This window comes from Miniopterus natalensis, chromosome 15 (genome assembly GCF_054644295.1).
Source record: "Miniopterus natalensis isolate mMinNat1 chromosome 15, mMinNat1.hap1, whole genome shotgun sequence".
Lineage (NCBI taxonomy): Eukaryota > Metazoa > Chordata > Mammalia > Chiroptera > Miniopteridae > Miniopterus > Miniopterus natalensis.
Window position 1 is genome coordinate 4120040 of NC_142095.1, and position 16219 is coordinate 4136258.

Genomic DNA, 16219 nt, shown 5'->3' on the forward strand with positions numbered 1-16219 from the left:
CAGCAGCCTTTCGGTGCATGGGATGCCGCCCAACTAGCTGAGCTACACCGGCCAGGGCACTGGCCCTTCAGACATTGGACAGCAGGCCAGGTACCATTTCCATCCAACACTTGGATTTCCATGTTTTCCCTACTTGTATTGCGCTCAGACAACTGACCATCCTGCTAGGGAAGGTAAGGGACAAAGACTGCCACCCTCTGTGCCCCCCTCCCCAGGTGCCTGAGTGTTGGCAAAGGTGAAATAGGCTCTAAGGTAGCCAAGGAAGGTGGAGGCAAGAGAGCACTCGGTGCTGTGGGGGGGTCTTTATTAGTCAGACTTTCCTTCTTGGCCTATTGCTCAGGTGTGGCCAGGGACAACCCATACAGTGTGGCTAATGCCACGGTCAGCAAGGCCAGCAGGCTCAGTGGGGCCAGCAGTCCCTCCCTGGGTGACGATCCAGGGCCCTTCATTGGAGGAAGGACCTTGGGCCTCCTGCTTCCCCCAAGGTTGGAACTGGTGTCCCTGCCTCTGGCCAGGAGTGTAGTGGCTGTGGCAGATGAGCTTGTGTTGATTCCAGTAGGGGCTGTGGCCCTGTACATCGGCTTGATGGTGCCGAAGGGCCTGGCATGAGCATCCACCCACTGTAGCAGGGCCTTCGGCCTCCACTGACAGATGCTGAGCAGGGCAAGGACGTCCCCCTCAGCCCTGTGCGAGTCCGGCGGGGCCTGCCCGTACAGGCGTGTGTAAATGCTGCCAAGGCTGTAGCTCTTCCATGGGCCTTGCTCCGGGGACCTGCCAGCTTGCTCCAGGGCCTTCAGGGCAGCAATGCTATCCACACAGAAGCCACCGTCCAGAGCACTGGCAAGGCCCAGCACAGCTAACTCTGCCTGGAGCAGGGGGAAGTCGTAGCGGTCACCGTTGTGTGCCACGAGGCACCAGGGCTGCGGCTGGCGCTGCAGAAAGGCTTGGAGCAGGTTAACCAGGTCGGCATTGAAGCGCTGTCGCCCGTGTGCAGCCAGCACAGTTGTGCTCAGGCCAGTGATCTCGCTGGCTGCAGGGCTGCAGGCCTTCCCTGGAGCCACACACAGGGAGAGCTTGTCCACCACACGGGGTGGCGGGGGCACCGTGGGAGAAGGCCCTTGATGGGTGGGAGGGCTCTCCAGGGCACATCTGTGGACAGCCAGCAGGCACAGCTCTGTGATCTTGGGCTGGGAGAAGGGCAGTCCAGTGGCCTCCAGGTCCAAGAAGATAAGGGTCTGCATGGGACCCGGGGGCAGGGTCTGCGAGCACATGGTGGGTACCTGCCACTGAGCCTGGGGAGGAGCACGGAGTGGGGAGTGGGTGAGTGTCCTCGTGATGAGATCTAAGGCAGGGGTGGGAAAGGTGGGGAGGAGCACATCTCTGGCTCTCCCTGCATAGGGGGACACTGCTGGTGATCTCTAGGACTCATCTTCAGGACAGGAAGCCAGAGACAGTGGGTGGCTTCTTTTGTGGGATCAGCACCCTCAACCGTCTAGGGAAGGTTTGGTTCCTCTCCTAGTGCCCACTTAGTCTGGGGGTGGCGGGCGGAACCCTTGGCCTTCCCACCCTACCCAGTCCCATGGGGGTCCTCACTTACCAAGTAGCAGGCAGGCAGCAATGACTCCGGTCGCACACCGGCTGGTTCGTGCTGCTGGCCCCAGAGGCGGGAAGTGAAACTTAGCCTGAGCCCGCCTACAGCTGGTGTGAGCTAGGCCCGCCCTGCTAGTCAGCCTGCCTGGTTCCTCTCCTGCCAACACCCATGCCTCCCTAGACCCTCCCCCCTCCCCCGTGACTCCCCAAAGTCCTCGGATCTATAGCTATGGCCTGCTGGCTGGCACAATGCACCAGGGCCCTCACACCAGAGAGCGCACCAGCCAGGAGGGCACAGGCAGTGATGCCCAGGCTATCGGGAAAGGCCCACTTCAGGCCTCAAGCTTGCCAGGACCCCAGCCATGGCCACTTTGCACCCACTGCTAAGCCCCGCTTTCCCAGGCCTCCCTGGTTTAGGTCTGGGCCGAGGGCTGCCTCCTTTCTTGCTGTACAATGGTTTCTTCCCATGGCCTCGGCCCAAAGCGATGACTCAGGACAATTCCACAGGCAGGGCAGGGCTCCTTCCTTCAGGCAGATTTGTTACCATAGGGACGAGTCTCAGCTCCAGCCAGGGACAGGAAGAAGGATCCCGGCCTTCCCGGGTTGCGCTCCTGCTCCATCCCTCCCACTCGGCCAACACAGATCAGACTCAGGCAACACAGGGCTGGCGTGTTCGCAACAGCCGGTCACAGCTTTTAATCAGTCCAGGAGGTGAGGAAAACAGCAGCGCTGGTGCCACCGTGTGGCTCGATGCTTAGAGACCTCAGCCACAGTCCATGTCCGGGTCATCCACATCGGTCTCAGTGGCACAGAGGTCATCCAGGGCAGCCTCTGGGCCAAAAGATAAGAGGGTTCCATGGTGAAGGCCGAAGTGCTGGGGACTGGGGGAAGTGTCCCCCCCCCACGCAGGAACTAACCAGACCCTTCCACGCCCAGGCTTGCTCCCTCAGCTACTGCAAGCAAAGTGATACAAAGGCAATTCAGACAGGGATGTTTCTGGAAAAATCGTGACTCTGCCTGACCGACTCAACAGATATGAGCAAAAGGCAGCCAGATATGCTGGCAAAGGCTGTGGTGGATGGAGGCCTGTGGACCAGGGAGTCTGACTTGTCCTTGCACTTCCCGGGGGGGGGACGACCCCCAGATGAGCTGGGGCAGGGTGGGGCCCTCCTGCCTGCTCACCTTCACAGTCAGTCACATCTGGAAGACCTCGAATCAGCGTGCTGACCCCGGGCATGACCTGGTCATACTGATGCAGGACCTCCACGCAGTGCACTGTGAAGAGCTTGTCTTTCTGGGACAGGCTGTGCAGAAGCAGCACTGTGTCCCGCAGACACCGCACCGTTTGCTTCTGCTGCTCAGTCCTCGGGGCCCGCCCTGCCCTCCGCACTGTCAGCCACTGTCTGTGCAGCACCACAGTGAGCACTCTCACCACCTGGGGGTGCAGACCGAGGGCAGGTCTCATGGTGCCTGTACCCAAACAGCTTGCACAGCTGGGCAGCACCTTTCCCAGCTACCCGAAGTGAGAGGGGTTTTGAGTGGGGGCACTAGGGTTAGAAGCAGCATGAGGTCCTTACACGGGACCCCTTGCCCACCCACAGACCTGCCCCGCTGTTGCCCCTGCCTGCCCTGGGCACTCACCTCCACATTGCACTGGCAGTTGGAGCCAGTAAGTGGGGATGAGGGGCTCTGCACACTCAGCTTAGCCAGGAGCCACACGGCCTAGAACAAGAGCGGACTGTTCCAGAACAAGCCCCCATCACAGCGAGGCCTCCCTCAGGCTTCCACAGAGCTCCACCTGCCTGTGTGCATGAATGGGGTCCAAGAGGCAGTGGTGTGCGGCCTTCCCAGACCGGACTCAGGACCAACGCCTGTGTCTCACCAACAGCCCGTGTGCCTCCAGGCCCCACCTCAGCCACCAGGCCCTAGAGCCAAGGTAGGTTCAGTTAGCGGGCAATTCTGCCAAGCCCCAGGACCCTGATTGCAGCTGTGTAGTGTGAAGGCCCCTCAAGTGAGTTTACCTTGTTAGTGGCTAAACTCCTGCTACCAAAATTAAAGCCCCCTCTCCGAGGGAGGGAAAACTGGCTCTTAGGGTGGGTGGAGTGGTGAATAGTCCATGGGGGGGGCTCCAGCACTTTTACCTCTTGTTCCAGCTGAAGCCACTGTGTGTCCGAGGCCACTTTGTCAGGCCTTGAGGTGATATACATGTACAGCAGCAGGAGGAGGCAACCTTCTGAAAAGAATGTCCGTCTCACGCAGGGACCCTGGTACAAGCTGCGGAAACCCCCAACCTGGCCCTGCCGCCACCCTCCCCACACCCCGCAGGAGCAGTCGGAACACCTGTCCCTGCGGCTTTACCAGAGTGGGAGCAGAGCTGAGGCGCGAGCTTCTCGTGGTCCACCAGGAGGGAGAGGAGCTGGACCGTCAGCAGCACGCTGGGCAGGGGGATCTCGGGGCTGAGACACTGTGGCAGCAGCGGGAACACACACTGCAACCTAAAATGCAGGGGCCCAGAGGGATGTGACGCCTCCAACCCAATCCCATGATTCAGCACCCCCCTCCCCCCTTTCACTGGAGGGAACAGGAAGCCAGGCAGGCCAATACAAAGCAGAGACATGGTTCAGACAGGCCTGGGTTCAAATGCCAGCCAACCACCTGCTTTTACGTGGAGTGGGCACTACCTTCACTGCTGGACTGCTGGGCTTAGAGATGACAGGCCCTTACCTGGCACAGTGCCACCTAGTAAATGGAGGGTGCCTCCATGGACCTGGGGGCCTGGCCTTCACACTGCTCCTGGGCTCTTTCCTGCCTCTGCTCCCAAATAGGGAGGCAGGTCTTAACTTGGGTGAAAGAAATGTCCTATGTCCACCAAAGACCTGGCCAGGCTCCAGAAGTGACAAATGTGGACTGGCTATGGTTGGATCTTAGAAACCACTCACCGAGTGAGGAAGAGCATTTTCTCCACTTGTCAGAGACAACAGCTCCTCTGCTGGCAAGTATGAGGCGTGCCCGAGTGAGGGGCGCTGGGCACTCTCTCCCCCAAGTGTCAGGCCAAAGGGACTATTACCAACCACCAAGTCCCAAGACAACCATTGCTGTTTGTGCAGCCTACCCAGCCTCATGGGTGGGGAGGAAGTTCTACATGCGTGTCCCCCTCCCTGCATCTGCATCTTTGCACACAGCATCGAGGGCTGACTACTCCTTAGACGGCACTAGGAAGCAGGGCTATTTGGACCGGACTCATTTTAGAGCAAATCCTCACGGCAGAGAAGCTGAATGTTTTCCACTGCCAGGGAGCGTAGAAGCTTGTGAGAAACTGGAATTTAACCTGGCTGTTAGAAGTGGCTCCTAACTAGTCCACTAAAGCCCCTGAAACTATCTACATGAAATGCCCATCTTTATATACAACACAGTGGTTTCCAAATTGTTTCTTGATAGCACCAGAGCCTTCTTTCTAAATGAATTTTTGCAGCGCCCCAAATGCACAATAGGTAAGTCACACTGCTCCAGCTCGAGTTGGGGGTGAGGACTATTTACTCCAAAGCCCCTTTTACCACCCTAGTACCTGGGGGCAACCCTGGACCTAAGGCTACAAGGGTCTGAGGGTGATGTGCCCTCAAGCCTGGGTGGACAAGGGTGCTCTTTAGGAGGCTGCAGCCTCTCAGCACCGCATACTGTCTTAGTGCCCTGGCAGAACCCGCCCCCAGGTTTACACCAAGGTCAAGTGGAAGCTGTGCGGTAGTGGGGTTCAGCTGGCAAGCAGGAAGGGATTCGGAGGAGCACCAAGTGGGAGGTAGTGTCAGTGTTCAAGAGCAAAGGCTCAGGAGATGAACTGGTGTGAAACCCACCCAGCATGCTCACTGTGGGATTTCAGGCAAATCTCCCGACCTCCAGTGTATCACTCAGCAAATACCGAGTGCTCCGTGAGCCAGGCTGTGTAAGGATGCAGGGCCGGGGTGTCACAGAGCTAGTGAACAGGGGTGCCTGGCTGGCCTGTGGTAAGCACCCATTACATGGCTGGTTTTTGATGTCCTAAGGACAAGCTGAACAGGAATGGAACAAGGGCTTATCTACCAAGAGAAATGGTAAAAACATGGTTTCTGGAATTCAGTCATGCAACAAATATGAAACAGGCAACCAGCCACTGAGCTGGGCCCCTGCCTGGCCCCTGGGCAATGTATCTGTGTCTACCAAGCTGCCCACACTGCATTGCACTCTTCGGTTCAGCTCTGAGCACCACCTTGAAGAAGGATCAGACTGAAGTGTTTCAGGATCTGGAAGTGTTTTAGCAAGAGGTAACTTGGCTCAGAGAGGAAAAGATATATGGCTAGTAGTTATTCCAATAAAGAACTGGCCTCTTGGTGGAACAGAGGGGAAGATGGGGTAACTGGATGAGGGGATGGGCAGAATGGTGTTTATAGGTCCTCCCAGTCTTGAGGCTCTGGAACCTCGTTAGGAAGTGAGGACACTCGTGTTCCTGAGCTAGGTTAACTATACTATCACTTCCAACAAATTGTAAGAGCAAGTGGCCTGTGGCTCATGTCAGAGGTGGACACAATGACAGGCAGATTCTCAGCAAGGTCACCTTGTGGGCGGCCGACCCTCCCCGCACCCTGCTTTCTTAGAGAACCCCACCAAACTTAAATGTGGTTGTGATAGGTGGTCTTTACCCGATCCATGTCCCAGGTTCAAAGGCCTCTTGGTTGAGCCTCTGCCTGGCCTGGGGGCAGGACACTCTTCTCTAGTAGCTAACAGTCTTCTTTTATCATGTGTGTCTTTTGCTTACCTGCTGTAGAGGCAGAATTAAGCCAAATAACCTACTTCTGTGGTTCTCCCAATACCTGGTCTCACTTCCCATCACTTCAGAACTCCCTGAACGAAGCCTTAGAACCTAACCAAGGCTTAGAACTGAGCAGTACAGATAAGTCAAGATATAAGCAAAGTCCAAGGGCCACCAGATAAACACCAAGGGGTCAGCTAAGACCCACAAGGAACCCTGCCTCCCATGCTGCCTTATACCTGGGCAAGAAATCACACGGAGAATTTTCAGCTGATTTCACCAAAACCTTAAGGCACTGGCTGAGAACATTGGCTTGAAGGTGACCTGTTGCTGCGGAAGAGAAAGCTAATAGGCGAAGAAGCATCTTCAGTAGTGGATGCTGGCCTTGGCCATCAGCAAGCCCCCCTGGGGCTGAGGTCACATCCCTGGGGGAAACCAGGCTCTGGTTTCCTTCCCTCGCAGCAGAATCCGCCCCTGCTCCTGATAGTAAGAGGAGGATGACTGCTCCGCTATGGCACACCAGGTGCTGGAGAACGCTCAGTGAAGCCACACAGAAGTTCTCCAAGCTGCAGAGTGAGTCCTCGGCGCCAGCCTCTACCCCAGAGCTCACATGGGAGGAGCGTGTCGGTGAGTCCCCAGGTGCTCCGCTTCTCTTGGCTACTGCCAGATCCTGCAGAGCCTGGCAGTGTAAGCCGATAAAGAACTGTACCAGGGGGAGGAGATGCACAGCTCCAGGAAACTGGCAGAGCGGGAAGGCCCTTCTGCCTCCCTCTGCTGGGTCTCTGTCACAGGAGCCTTCATCCCTGGCAATCAGATGCAGACCGGTAAGTGCCAGGTTCTGTGCTTCTCGAAGGGCCGAGAGGGGAAAGGAACCATCGCGAGAACCTGTGGTCCTCAGACCTGAAATCCCAGTCAAGGAGCTAGCAACAAACACAAAAGAAAATACACAAGTGTGAGATGGAGATAAGGTGAAGGGCCCCAAACAACCTGCCTATCAAATTCTCTAGTTACCCTGTCTAGCACATAGGCCTCCCAGGCTGACCAAGTCCCAGAAAGTTCCTGGAAACTTCTTTCTAAACAAGTTTAGGAGTCTTATGCTTACCTGCCAAACCCCAGTGGCTGCAACAGGCTGGCAGGAGCCTCAGAACAGCTGCTCAGGAGGTGGCACAGGCCTAGGGATGACCCTGGGATCAAAGGCTGCTTCAGGAGAAGGTTTATCAAAATGGAACCTGCAGGAAACAAGGCGCTCTAGAGGTTCTGACACAGAGGCCTTTCTATGGTCTCAGAAGGAGCCAGTGAGGGTACCTTGGATGCTAACTATCCTCTAAGCTGCCACTAAGCCCCACTGAGCCACCTGTGGGTGCTGAGGGCTCTGGGACATACCTGCTCTTGACCCCTTCCAAGTTCTAGTCTTTTGCTTAAGTCACAACTACAACTTCCCTGAACCCTCTAAAGGGCTGCCTGGGGGACTGCTCCTCAGACCCGTGGCCAGTTCTCCGGCATTAGCTAAGGACACTGGCAGCATCCCAGAGCACAATGGGAGCCATGCGGGCCTCAAGCAGGAGGAGCAGGGAGTCTGGTACCTCGAGTGTTTGATCTCTGCATCAGGCTGCCAACAAGATTTTTTTGAGACTCTTCTTGCTTTATGGGGTCACCTCCCAGACTGTGGGTCTTATTTTCTGAAACTAGATAAAATGTGAATCAAAACTTGAGCACAAAAGCACAGGCATATCAGAAACTCAAAAAATATAACAAGTTTAAAACAGATTCTTCCACTTCTTCTAGTCAAAGCAACTCAGGAACCCTCTTGTCCTTTAGCTTCCTCCTGTGAAACAGGAACTCGCACAAGAAAAGGAAAAGAAACTTAAGTTGTTTGTCCCACTTCAAAGTGAGGCAGTCACATAAAAGCAGGAGCCACTAAAGTGTATATGGTGCTTCTTATGTTCCAGACACGGGTTCTAAGAGCTTTGCATGTTAGCTTGTTTGTTCCCCACAGCAACCCTACGAGGTGTTATCATCAGCTCTGTTTTACATGTAGGACAACTGAGGCATGAGGTTAAGGGACTTGCCCAAATCACACAAGCCAGTAAGTAGTGTGACTGGGCCTCATGGCCAGGCTGGTGGGCTCCACTGCCTGCTAATAACATTACCCTACACTGAGCCTGGAGTTGCTAGACTCCAAAAATGTGAGTGGCTGTAGTTCTCAAGAGGTGGCGTGATGGCCAGTGATTTGAAAGGGCTGGTGGTAGTAGGGGAGAGGGGCAATATGTGTGTTATAAGCTGGCACAGGTCAGTCTCAGAGTGAAAACCTACTAATGCTAGACTGTCTCTAGAAAGCAGGTGCATTCCCTCAGTCTGGCCTGGGCTGTACAAGCTCAAGGCTGGGCTATGAAAGGAAAATGTGTCCCTGCTACTGGCTGGGTTTTTGGCATGTCAATGGACGCTGAATGGGAGGTTTTAAAATATGCCTGCAAATGTTTTGACACACTTCCCTTCAGAAGGTGCCTCCGAGTTTCCTTTCCCTTGAATGTGGCCCAGACTCAGTGACTTGCCTCTAACAAACAGAATGTGGCCGAAGTGATGCTATGTGATTCTGTGGCTAGGCCATGATTAGCATAGCTGCCACCTGCTCTCTCCGGGTTTGCCTGCTCCAGCGTTGCCAGGTTATGAGATCAGCCAAGGAGTGCTGTGGAGATGCTCACATGTGGAGAAGACTTCTGTTGCCAGCCACGTGAGTGAGCCACCTTGAAACAGATCCTCCAGCCCCAAACAAGACTTCAGGGGTTCTAGCCCCTGCAGAGACAAACCATCCTCACTGTTCCCTGTAAGAACTGCTGGCCCCCAGAAACCAAGAGAAAATAAGGACTTGTTGTTTTAAGCCACAAGTTTGGTGATCTGTTAGACAGCGAGACAATGAACAGACTGACTTACCTTCTCTGCCCGCCAGCGACTTGTATCCTGGCTCTGCGTGGCAGGGGTGGGGAAGGGTCATATTAGCATTAAAAGACTCCTTTGTAGGGAAAGGTGGTTTTCCAAATTGTGGAGAACATGCTTCTGCCTTTAGAACCACAGAAGAGCTTTTCCTAGGACTGGAAAAAGTTAACTATGAAAAGAAAGTAATGATTCTGCTCAAACCACTTAAAATACCTGGTTATAAAACTTCTAACAAGCTTTAAACTTTCACACCTAGGTGATTTGACCAAAGGTTTTATCTTCTATATATCTGTCATTCTTTGTCAGGACCACAGTGTAAAATGCAAGGTATTTTCATAAAAAAAGATGAACTATTGCCATTTATGGCAACCTGGATGGATCTTCAGAGCATTATAAGTGAAATAAGTCAGACAGAAAAGGACAAGAACCATATGATTTCACCCATATGTGGGATATAAAGCAAAAAGCAACAAATGAACAAACAAAAACCAAACTCAGAAACAGACAATATGTGGTTACCAGAAGGGAAGGGGATAGCGGAAGAACATAAAGGGAGTCAAATGTGTGGTGATGGAAGGAGACTTGACTTTGGGTGGTGAGCACACAATGAAGTATACAGATGTTGTATTATAAAGTTGTACACCTAAAACTTATATAATGTTATTAACCAATGTTTCCCCAATAAACTAAAAACCAAAGAAATGTAATAAAAGTTAGCAATGGTGTAATAAAAATGCAAAGAAAAAAATTCAAGGCATTTTAATCCAAAGTGTTGAAAAAAACCTTTCATATTTTATTGAACCTTTTATTTCCATATTCTTCTAATCACCCCAAAATATTGGCCATGATTCCATTACTATTTCTTTTTTTTAAAGACCTGTCACTTCAGTATTTTATTATTATTTTAAATATAACTTTATTGATTTCAGAGAAAGGAAGGGAGAGGTAGACAGAGAGAGAGAGAGAGATAGAAGCATCAATGATGAGAGAGTCATTGATTGGCTGCCTCCTGCACACCCCTCACTGGGGATCGAGCCCGCAACCCGGGCATGTGCCCTGACTGGGAATCGAACCTCGATCTCCTGGGTCCTAGGTCATGCTCAACTGCTGAGCCACGCCCAGCCGGGCTCCATTACTATTTCTAATTCCACCAAAACATGTTTTCAATGTGGAACAACCTCTTTTTCAATAGGGACAGAATTCAAAGATTTTCAGTACAAAGAGGGTCAATGAGAAGCTGTGTTGTCACCTGAAACTAATATAATATTAATGTCAACTGTAATTGAAAAATAAAAAAATGACTTTAGAAAAAAGTGTGTTGTGTGCTGTGTCTTGCAACTTGGAGCCAGCTCCTGAGCAGCACGGCCCGCTAGAGAAGCAGTCGCAGCCCCCGCTCAGGTCAGCGCCGAGGCCTTGCTGAGTGGAGGGGTGAGGGTGGACCCCGCTGCTCTCCGGTCTTACCTGGGCGACACAGGCAAGACGTCAGTTTCACACCCTGCCAGCGCCGAGCACAGGCAGCGGGATGCTCAATACCAGAAAGAGATGCCCTGACCCACACTGTTCACATTTCAAAGCTGACAGAGACACTGCCACACTTTTCCGGCAGGCAGGGAGTGGGACACAGACCGCCAGGGCAGCAAATGAGAAAAAGTATTCCAAGTAGCTGGGACTGAAATATGCTTGGGGCAAAATCAGTTATTTAAAACAAATGACATAAAAATGAAGACTTGCCCACCTCCAAAAGTTTGGAGATGATCTTTCTGGCCTTTTCCAGTCCCAAGGAGCTGTGTTTACAAGTCCTACACAGAGGAAGCACGTCTAGAATGTGGGGCTTTTATGCTGTGATGACCCAAACCATTCAAGCCTCATCCAAACCACCTTTGAGGCCTTCAGCGAAGAGGATCTAGGCCCACGGCAGTCTAACTGGCCTTCATTCAGAACGAGCCTGACGCCCTTCTTCAGACTTTTTACTAAACAGTGCAAAACCAAACTCTCCTGCCAGCACCATCATTACCTGCCGTGGGAAAGGGAGGAAACAGCTAGTTTATTTGCTCGTTCACTGCTTTGCAGCTTTGTCCTTAATTCATTCATCTCTGCATCCTTAAACTGGAGTTCAGACTGCAGTGATTGGAGCTGGAAGGCAAAGAAACATACTTTGTCAATATACACCACATACACAAAAATCCCTCTCGGCTTCAAAATCTCAGGCCCATGGAAAACAAGCAACGAGGAATAAGAATGGAAGTCCGTTGTGGCATAAATGCCCTAAAGGATCAAGTTGTAGCCTTCTTTCTGAAAGACACATCGCATTCTAGAAATACCTGTCTTCACGATCAGGGACGTTAAATAATGACTGCCCAATACCCAGCACAGAGCGTGACAAGGTGCCCTACCTCACAGTAACGTGTTGACCTTCTAATGAATGTATGCAGTGGTGCACAATTCCAGGTCCTCTTGAAAGTCAGGGCAGAGCATTTGGAAGTTTCACAAGACCCTGTGCTGTGTGCGGGCCCCTGCTGCTCTGGCCCACAGGGTCTATAGCTAAGAGTAGCTGCTGTCACTGCCCGAGCACACTCTGTGCCAGGCACAGCACCAGACACAGTAAGTGCAGAACTGTTTAGTCTCCCAACAACCCTTCTGGTTATTTCTTAGAATAGATAAAGGATACAAGGCATAGAGCTTAAGTCATTGCTGTGAGATCACCACTCGTGTGTTAACGCCTGGAATCTAACTCTGTTTGCCTGAGTGCAAACCCCTCGCCCTTCATCATGCGTATGGAAAGGCAACCACTGCTGCTAGTGCTGGGCGCAGGCAGTGCTTCTTTAAAGTTTGCTACGCTTGCTGAATGAAGTACTGGCAGAATAAGACCCCATGTCCATAAGACCAAAGACTTGGGAAGTGCTGAAGGAAAGTGGTGATACATACCGGACACCTACTCTTTTTCTTCCCGGAACAGCATCTTCCTCCCCTGAGAAATAATCATTTCCCTACCTCTATGTGATTTGGTTTTTATTTTTTTTAATTTTTTAAGTTTTATTGATTTTAGAAAGAGACAGGAAGGGAGAGGTAGAATCAATGAGAACCATCGATCAGCTGCCTCTTGCACGCCCCTACTGGGGATCAAGCCCACAATCTGGGCATGTCCCCTGACCTGGAATCAAACCAGAGACCTCTCGGTGCATGGGACAACTCAACCAACTGAGCCACACTGGCCAGGGATGACTATATGATCTGAATGAGAGCTATTATCTCTGTGGTTACAGTGACTGGTTCAGGGACAGGCACCTGATTCAGGTTAGATCAAGTTTAAATTTTAAAACTTCCCCAAAATTTTCAAACTTGAAGTTTTCAAATCTTCAGTCTGCTCTGGAGCTATGACATATGAGCCCAGGAGCTTCCAGAGAACACATCCTCTAGCATAAGGATAGAGCCCATCTGTAGTACAGAGAATAAAGACGAGCCCTGGCAAGGCTTGAGTCATTTGAGGCCCCAGCACACCCGTTTTCCCCAGACTTAGTCATGGAAGCCAACACCTTTCCTTTTGGCTTAACCTAGATCAGTTGAGTTTCTGATCTGCTGAAACAGCCCTAATTTAAACCTGTTTCTGAAAAGTCTAAGCTAGTGATTTATTCCTGCAAAGACCTAAACAAATACTCTGGGTCACCTTTTTGGAGAATTCCTTTTCTTTGTCACTGAGTGCTTGAGTTTTCTCTTGCTCAAGAAGGAAATGTGATCTTCTCTGTTCCTCTAAAACGGATTCTGTCTGATGCAGTGAGTCTCGCAAAATTTTAATTTCTCCATTTTTAATGAGAACTTCTTCTTCCATTGCCTTCATCTGTAAATCCCAAATCAATCTTGTGAAAAGTTTGTAAGGGAAAACTACATATGTACTTATTTCAACATGTGGCTGGGAAGATGGAGAAAGCCCATGTAAAATGTGTCCTATAGACCAATTTGCGCTCAAAATACCTGTACAAACGAGATGTCACCACGGTTTGCTAGGCCTGCTTGTGGAACAGCTGATATTCAGCAAGACAGCTTAAAGATACGCTTGTCGCTCACAAATGCAGATTCTGTAGGCTCTAGTAAGTCTTAAACAATCTGGCTCACACATTTCACAGAACTAAAATTCCACATTATGTTCCTGGTTTTCCTAGGAACCCAGGTGGTCATATGAAGGATGTCTGTTTTTCTGCAAAACTGCCAATGAAAACAGCAACCATTATGATGATGTGTTCCTTACACAACACATGCTATAAACTGATATCTCTGCTAAAAGAGGAAGCTTGTATCTTTTATTGGGTCTGGTATACAGTGTTTCCTTTCTTGCCTGGTCTGTTAGGAATCTTAAGATTTAGTTTCTTTCAGCTTCAATTTTTTGGCTTTCTTTTCCAGCCTTCCCCCATTTATGGGGTAATTTTTGGACTCCTGTTTTAAAACTTTCATGTATTTTATTGCACAATGCATGCATAAGTGAATGAATTAGCTGTAAAAACCACAAGTTAAAGTCACTTACCTTTTCTTTAAGTTCTTTGTATTGAGCCTGAAGTAACTCTAATTCAAAATTATCTTTAACTGGAACACTCTCTCTGTTCTTCCTTGCAGGATTTTTGGACATCCCATCTAACCTGGGGACGTTATGAACACCTGTAAAAAACAGTTCCCACATACTTTTCAGGACCCAACATTTTCCCACTTTTGCCAGATGATGCTAAAAAGAATCACTCTTGAAGGTAAATCAGAGGAAGATCTCGTAGGAAGCACAGGTCTTTCCAACCTAGGAATATGACCCTAACTTACAAAGGATCCTTATGAAGTAACAGATCATGCCACCCTCTCTCCATCACCCGCCCAATTTTAAGTCTCAGCTAAAGGCTGAAAGGCACTGCGAAGATCTCGCTGGTCAGAACGCAGTGATCTACTCAACAATATTTACTGAGCACCTGCAACATGCCAGGCATGATTTAGTCTCTAAAGCTACGACGGTGGGCAAAATGGACTGTCCTTACACATATAAATGTAAAATTACAACTGTGAAGTCTGAATTGTAGGGAATCAAGACTGGAATTGGGGAGACAATTTAACAGACTATATGTCTAGGGGAGGGGTGATGGAAACTTGGATCAGAGAGATGGTAGAGATGATGCAAACAGGATGGATTCCAGAGATAGATTAAGAAGGTAAAGTTACAGGATTTGGAATTAGATGTTTGGTCAAGGAAAGGGAGCTGTCTCCTTGTGCCAGCTGATGGACAGTGGTGCTGGTCACTGTTGTGCGGGACATTTAGTCATCAATCAGTGTTTTCTGAATGTCTGCTTTGCCGGGCACCATGCTGGAGATGCTGGAGGATAACTGGGTTTCCAGGAAGTGACTTGGGAATTTAAGATGCCTGTGAGGCATCCGAACAGAGATGCAAGGTGCTCTCAACACTTTGAGCCCCAAGAGACTTCACTCATTCCCCAATAGAACATAAGCTCCGCGAAGAAAGAGGTTTTTGTCTTTTGCTCATTGCTAAGTGTGCTGCAGTTCCTAAGGTTTGGGCACCTAGTACAAATTTTTTTATCTCTTGCCTCTGCCAGGTCCCTCTTTTGCTCATTTGGCTCAAGGGGGGGCAGTGGTCTTCATTAGATCGAAAGCCTCCCAAACCTGTTACAAGAATGGGTCTCCAAGCCTAGGGAGTGATGGTTCTGATAGTGGTGGGAGTTGTGTTCCAAGGATCTCTGTTAGAACTAGAACCTAGTGGCCCTAACTTCAGAAACTAAAGTAAACTGTTAACCTAGCTTTCTACATTTCAAATCGTTGTTTGACATTCCTGACCCATTTCTCCCCAATATCAAAGGACATTCTGGGACACAATCGCTGCTTAAATCAAGCTGTTCCCATATTTTAAAAAGATGTAGAGGCAGTGTGGGTGCAAGACACCGAGGGCAGCGGGCGCCGTGGGTTTCGAGGCGACCAGCCATCACGGTGTCTGGCGAGGTCTGCATCACCCTAAGGGAAAAGACCCCTGGGTGGACTCACTGGGCACGTCCCGAGCCGCGGCCGGGCACTGGCTCAGGGCCTGTGACGCCAGGGTGTCGAGCTCCTCCAGGTCGTCCGCGGTGAAGTCCTCGTGAAGGCCGAACGGATCTTCGGGGTCCAGGGCTGCGGCCGCGGGGAAACCCCGGGCCCGCTTGCTGGGAGGCTGCCCGGCGCTGGGCGGCGGGCCGGGGCCCGGCGCCAGGGGCCCGCTCCGCCTCCTGTTGCCCGGCGCGGGGGTTCCAGCCATGCCTGCCGCCGGCCGGTCTCCGAAGGCACAGCGCCGGGTCCGGCCGCCGCGAGGCCGCAGAGCGGGACCAACCGCCCGCGCGCCGCCCGCCGCCTCCGGGGCCACGCCTCCGAGCCCACGGGCCAATCAGCTGCCAGCCTGCGGGCGCGGGGAAGTGACGTACATCCCAGCGCGCCGCCGTGCTCCGCCGGGCGCTTGCTCTTTTCGGTCGCGCCCTGCCCCCTGCACCTACTTCTGTGACTCAGTAGGTCTGTGGCAGGGGCTCTGTGCCGCCAGGTCAGAGCTACCAGGGGCCTGGGTCCGGAGCTCGCCAGCTCCGCCGCGTGGGTGGCTGCGCGAGGGGTACACAGTGACGCTGGAAGAGTTGGCCTGACATTCACATGCGCGCGAGTGAAGCGAAGCAGCCAGCATTCAGGGGGTTGGTTTCTGCCACCTCGCTGACCTCCCGCTGGACCCCCCCTGGACCCACCTCTCTCATACCCCGAGGTTCTCTGGGGAAGGAGTCTAGGAGAGTGGGTTTGGCGGGAGGGTATAAATAGAACTGTTGTGAGCAGACATGTTTGAGTACAGTTTTGAATGTGTACATTGGAGGTCTTGGGAATAAAGTCTGAGAAAAGGTGATCCTGAAAAGGCTGTGCTTGTGTTGG

General features: G+C 51.7%; 2 protein-coding genes across 4 annotated transcripts; both read right to left on the bottom strand.

Annotated features, from left to right (window-relative positions):
* Window positions 1-257: 257 nt before the first annotated feature.
* Window positions 258-1694, bottom strand: TREX1 (three prime repair exonuclease 1). Its single transcript, XM_016202816.2, has 2 exons — window positions 1598-1694; window positions 258-1292 (listed from the first exon to the last, which is right to left on the bottom strand). The coding sequence occupies exon 2, from the start codon at window positions 1269-1271 to the stop codon at window positions 330-332; it is 942 nt and encodes a 313-aa protein (XP_016058302.2). The 5' UTR covers window positions 1272-1292; window positions 1598-1694; the 3' UTR covers window positions 258-329.
* A 561-nt stretch (window positions 1695-2255) lies between these two features.
* On the bottom strand, window positions 2256-15572 carry ATRIP (ATR interacting protein). 3 transcript variants are annotated; one of them, XM_016202814.2, is made up of 13 exons: window positions 15326-15572; window positions 13821-13951; window positions 12969-13139; window positions 11319-11437; window positions 9302-9459; window positions 7954-8055; window positions 7473-7554; window positions 6610-7290; window positions 3949-4085; window positions 3732-3823; window positions 3232-3312; window positions 2773-3025; window positions 2256-2421 (listed from the first exon to the last, which is right to left on the bottom strand). In XM_016202814.2, the coding sequence occupies exons 1-13, from the start codon at window positions 15570-15572 to the stop codon at window positions 2354-2356; spliced, it is 2322 nt and encodes a 773-aa protein (XP_016058300.2). In that variant the 3' UTR covers window positions 2256-2353. The 3 variants fall into 3 exon arrangements, with proteins under 3 accessions (XP_016058300.2, XP_016058299.2, XP_016058301.2); XM_016202813.2 differs by having other exon boundaries at window positions 3732-3820; window positions 7473-7599; XM_016202815.2 differs by having other exon boundaries at window positions 7473-7599.
* Between the last annotated feature and the right edge of the window lie 647 nt (window positions 15573-16219).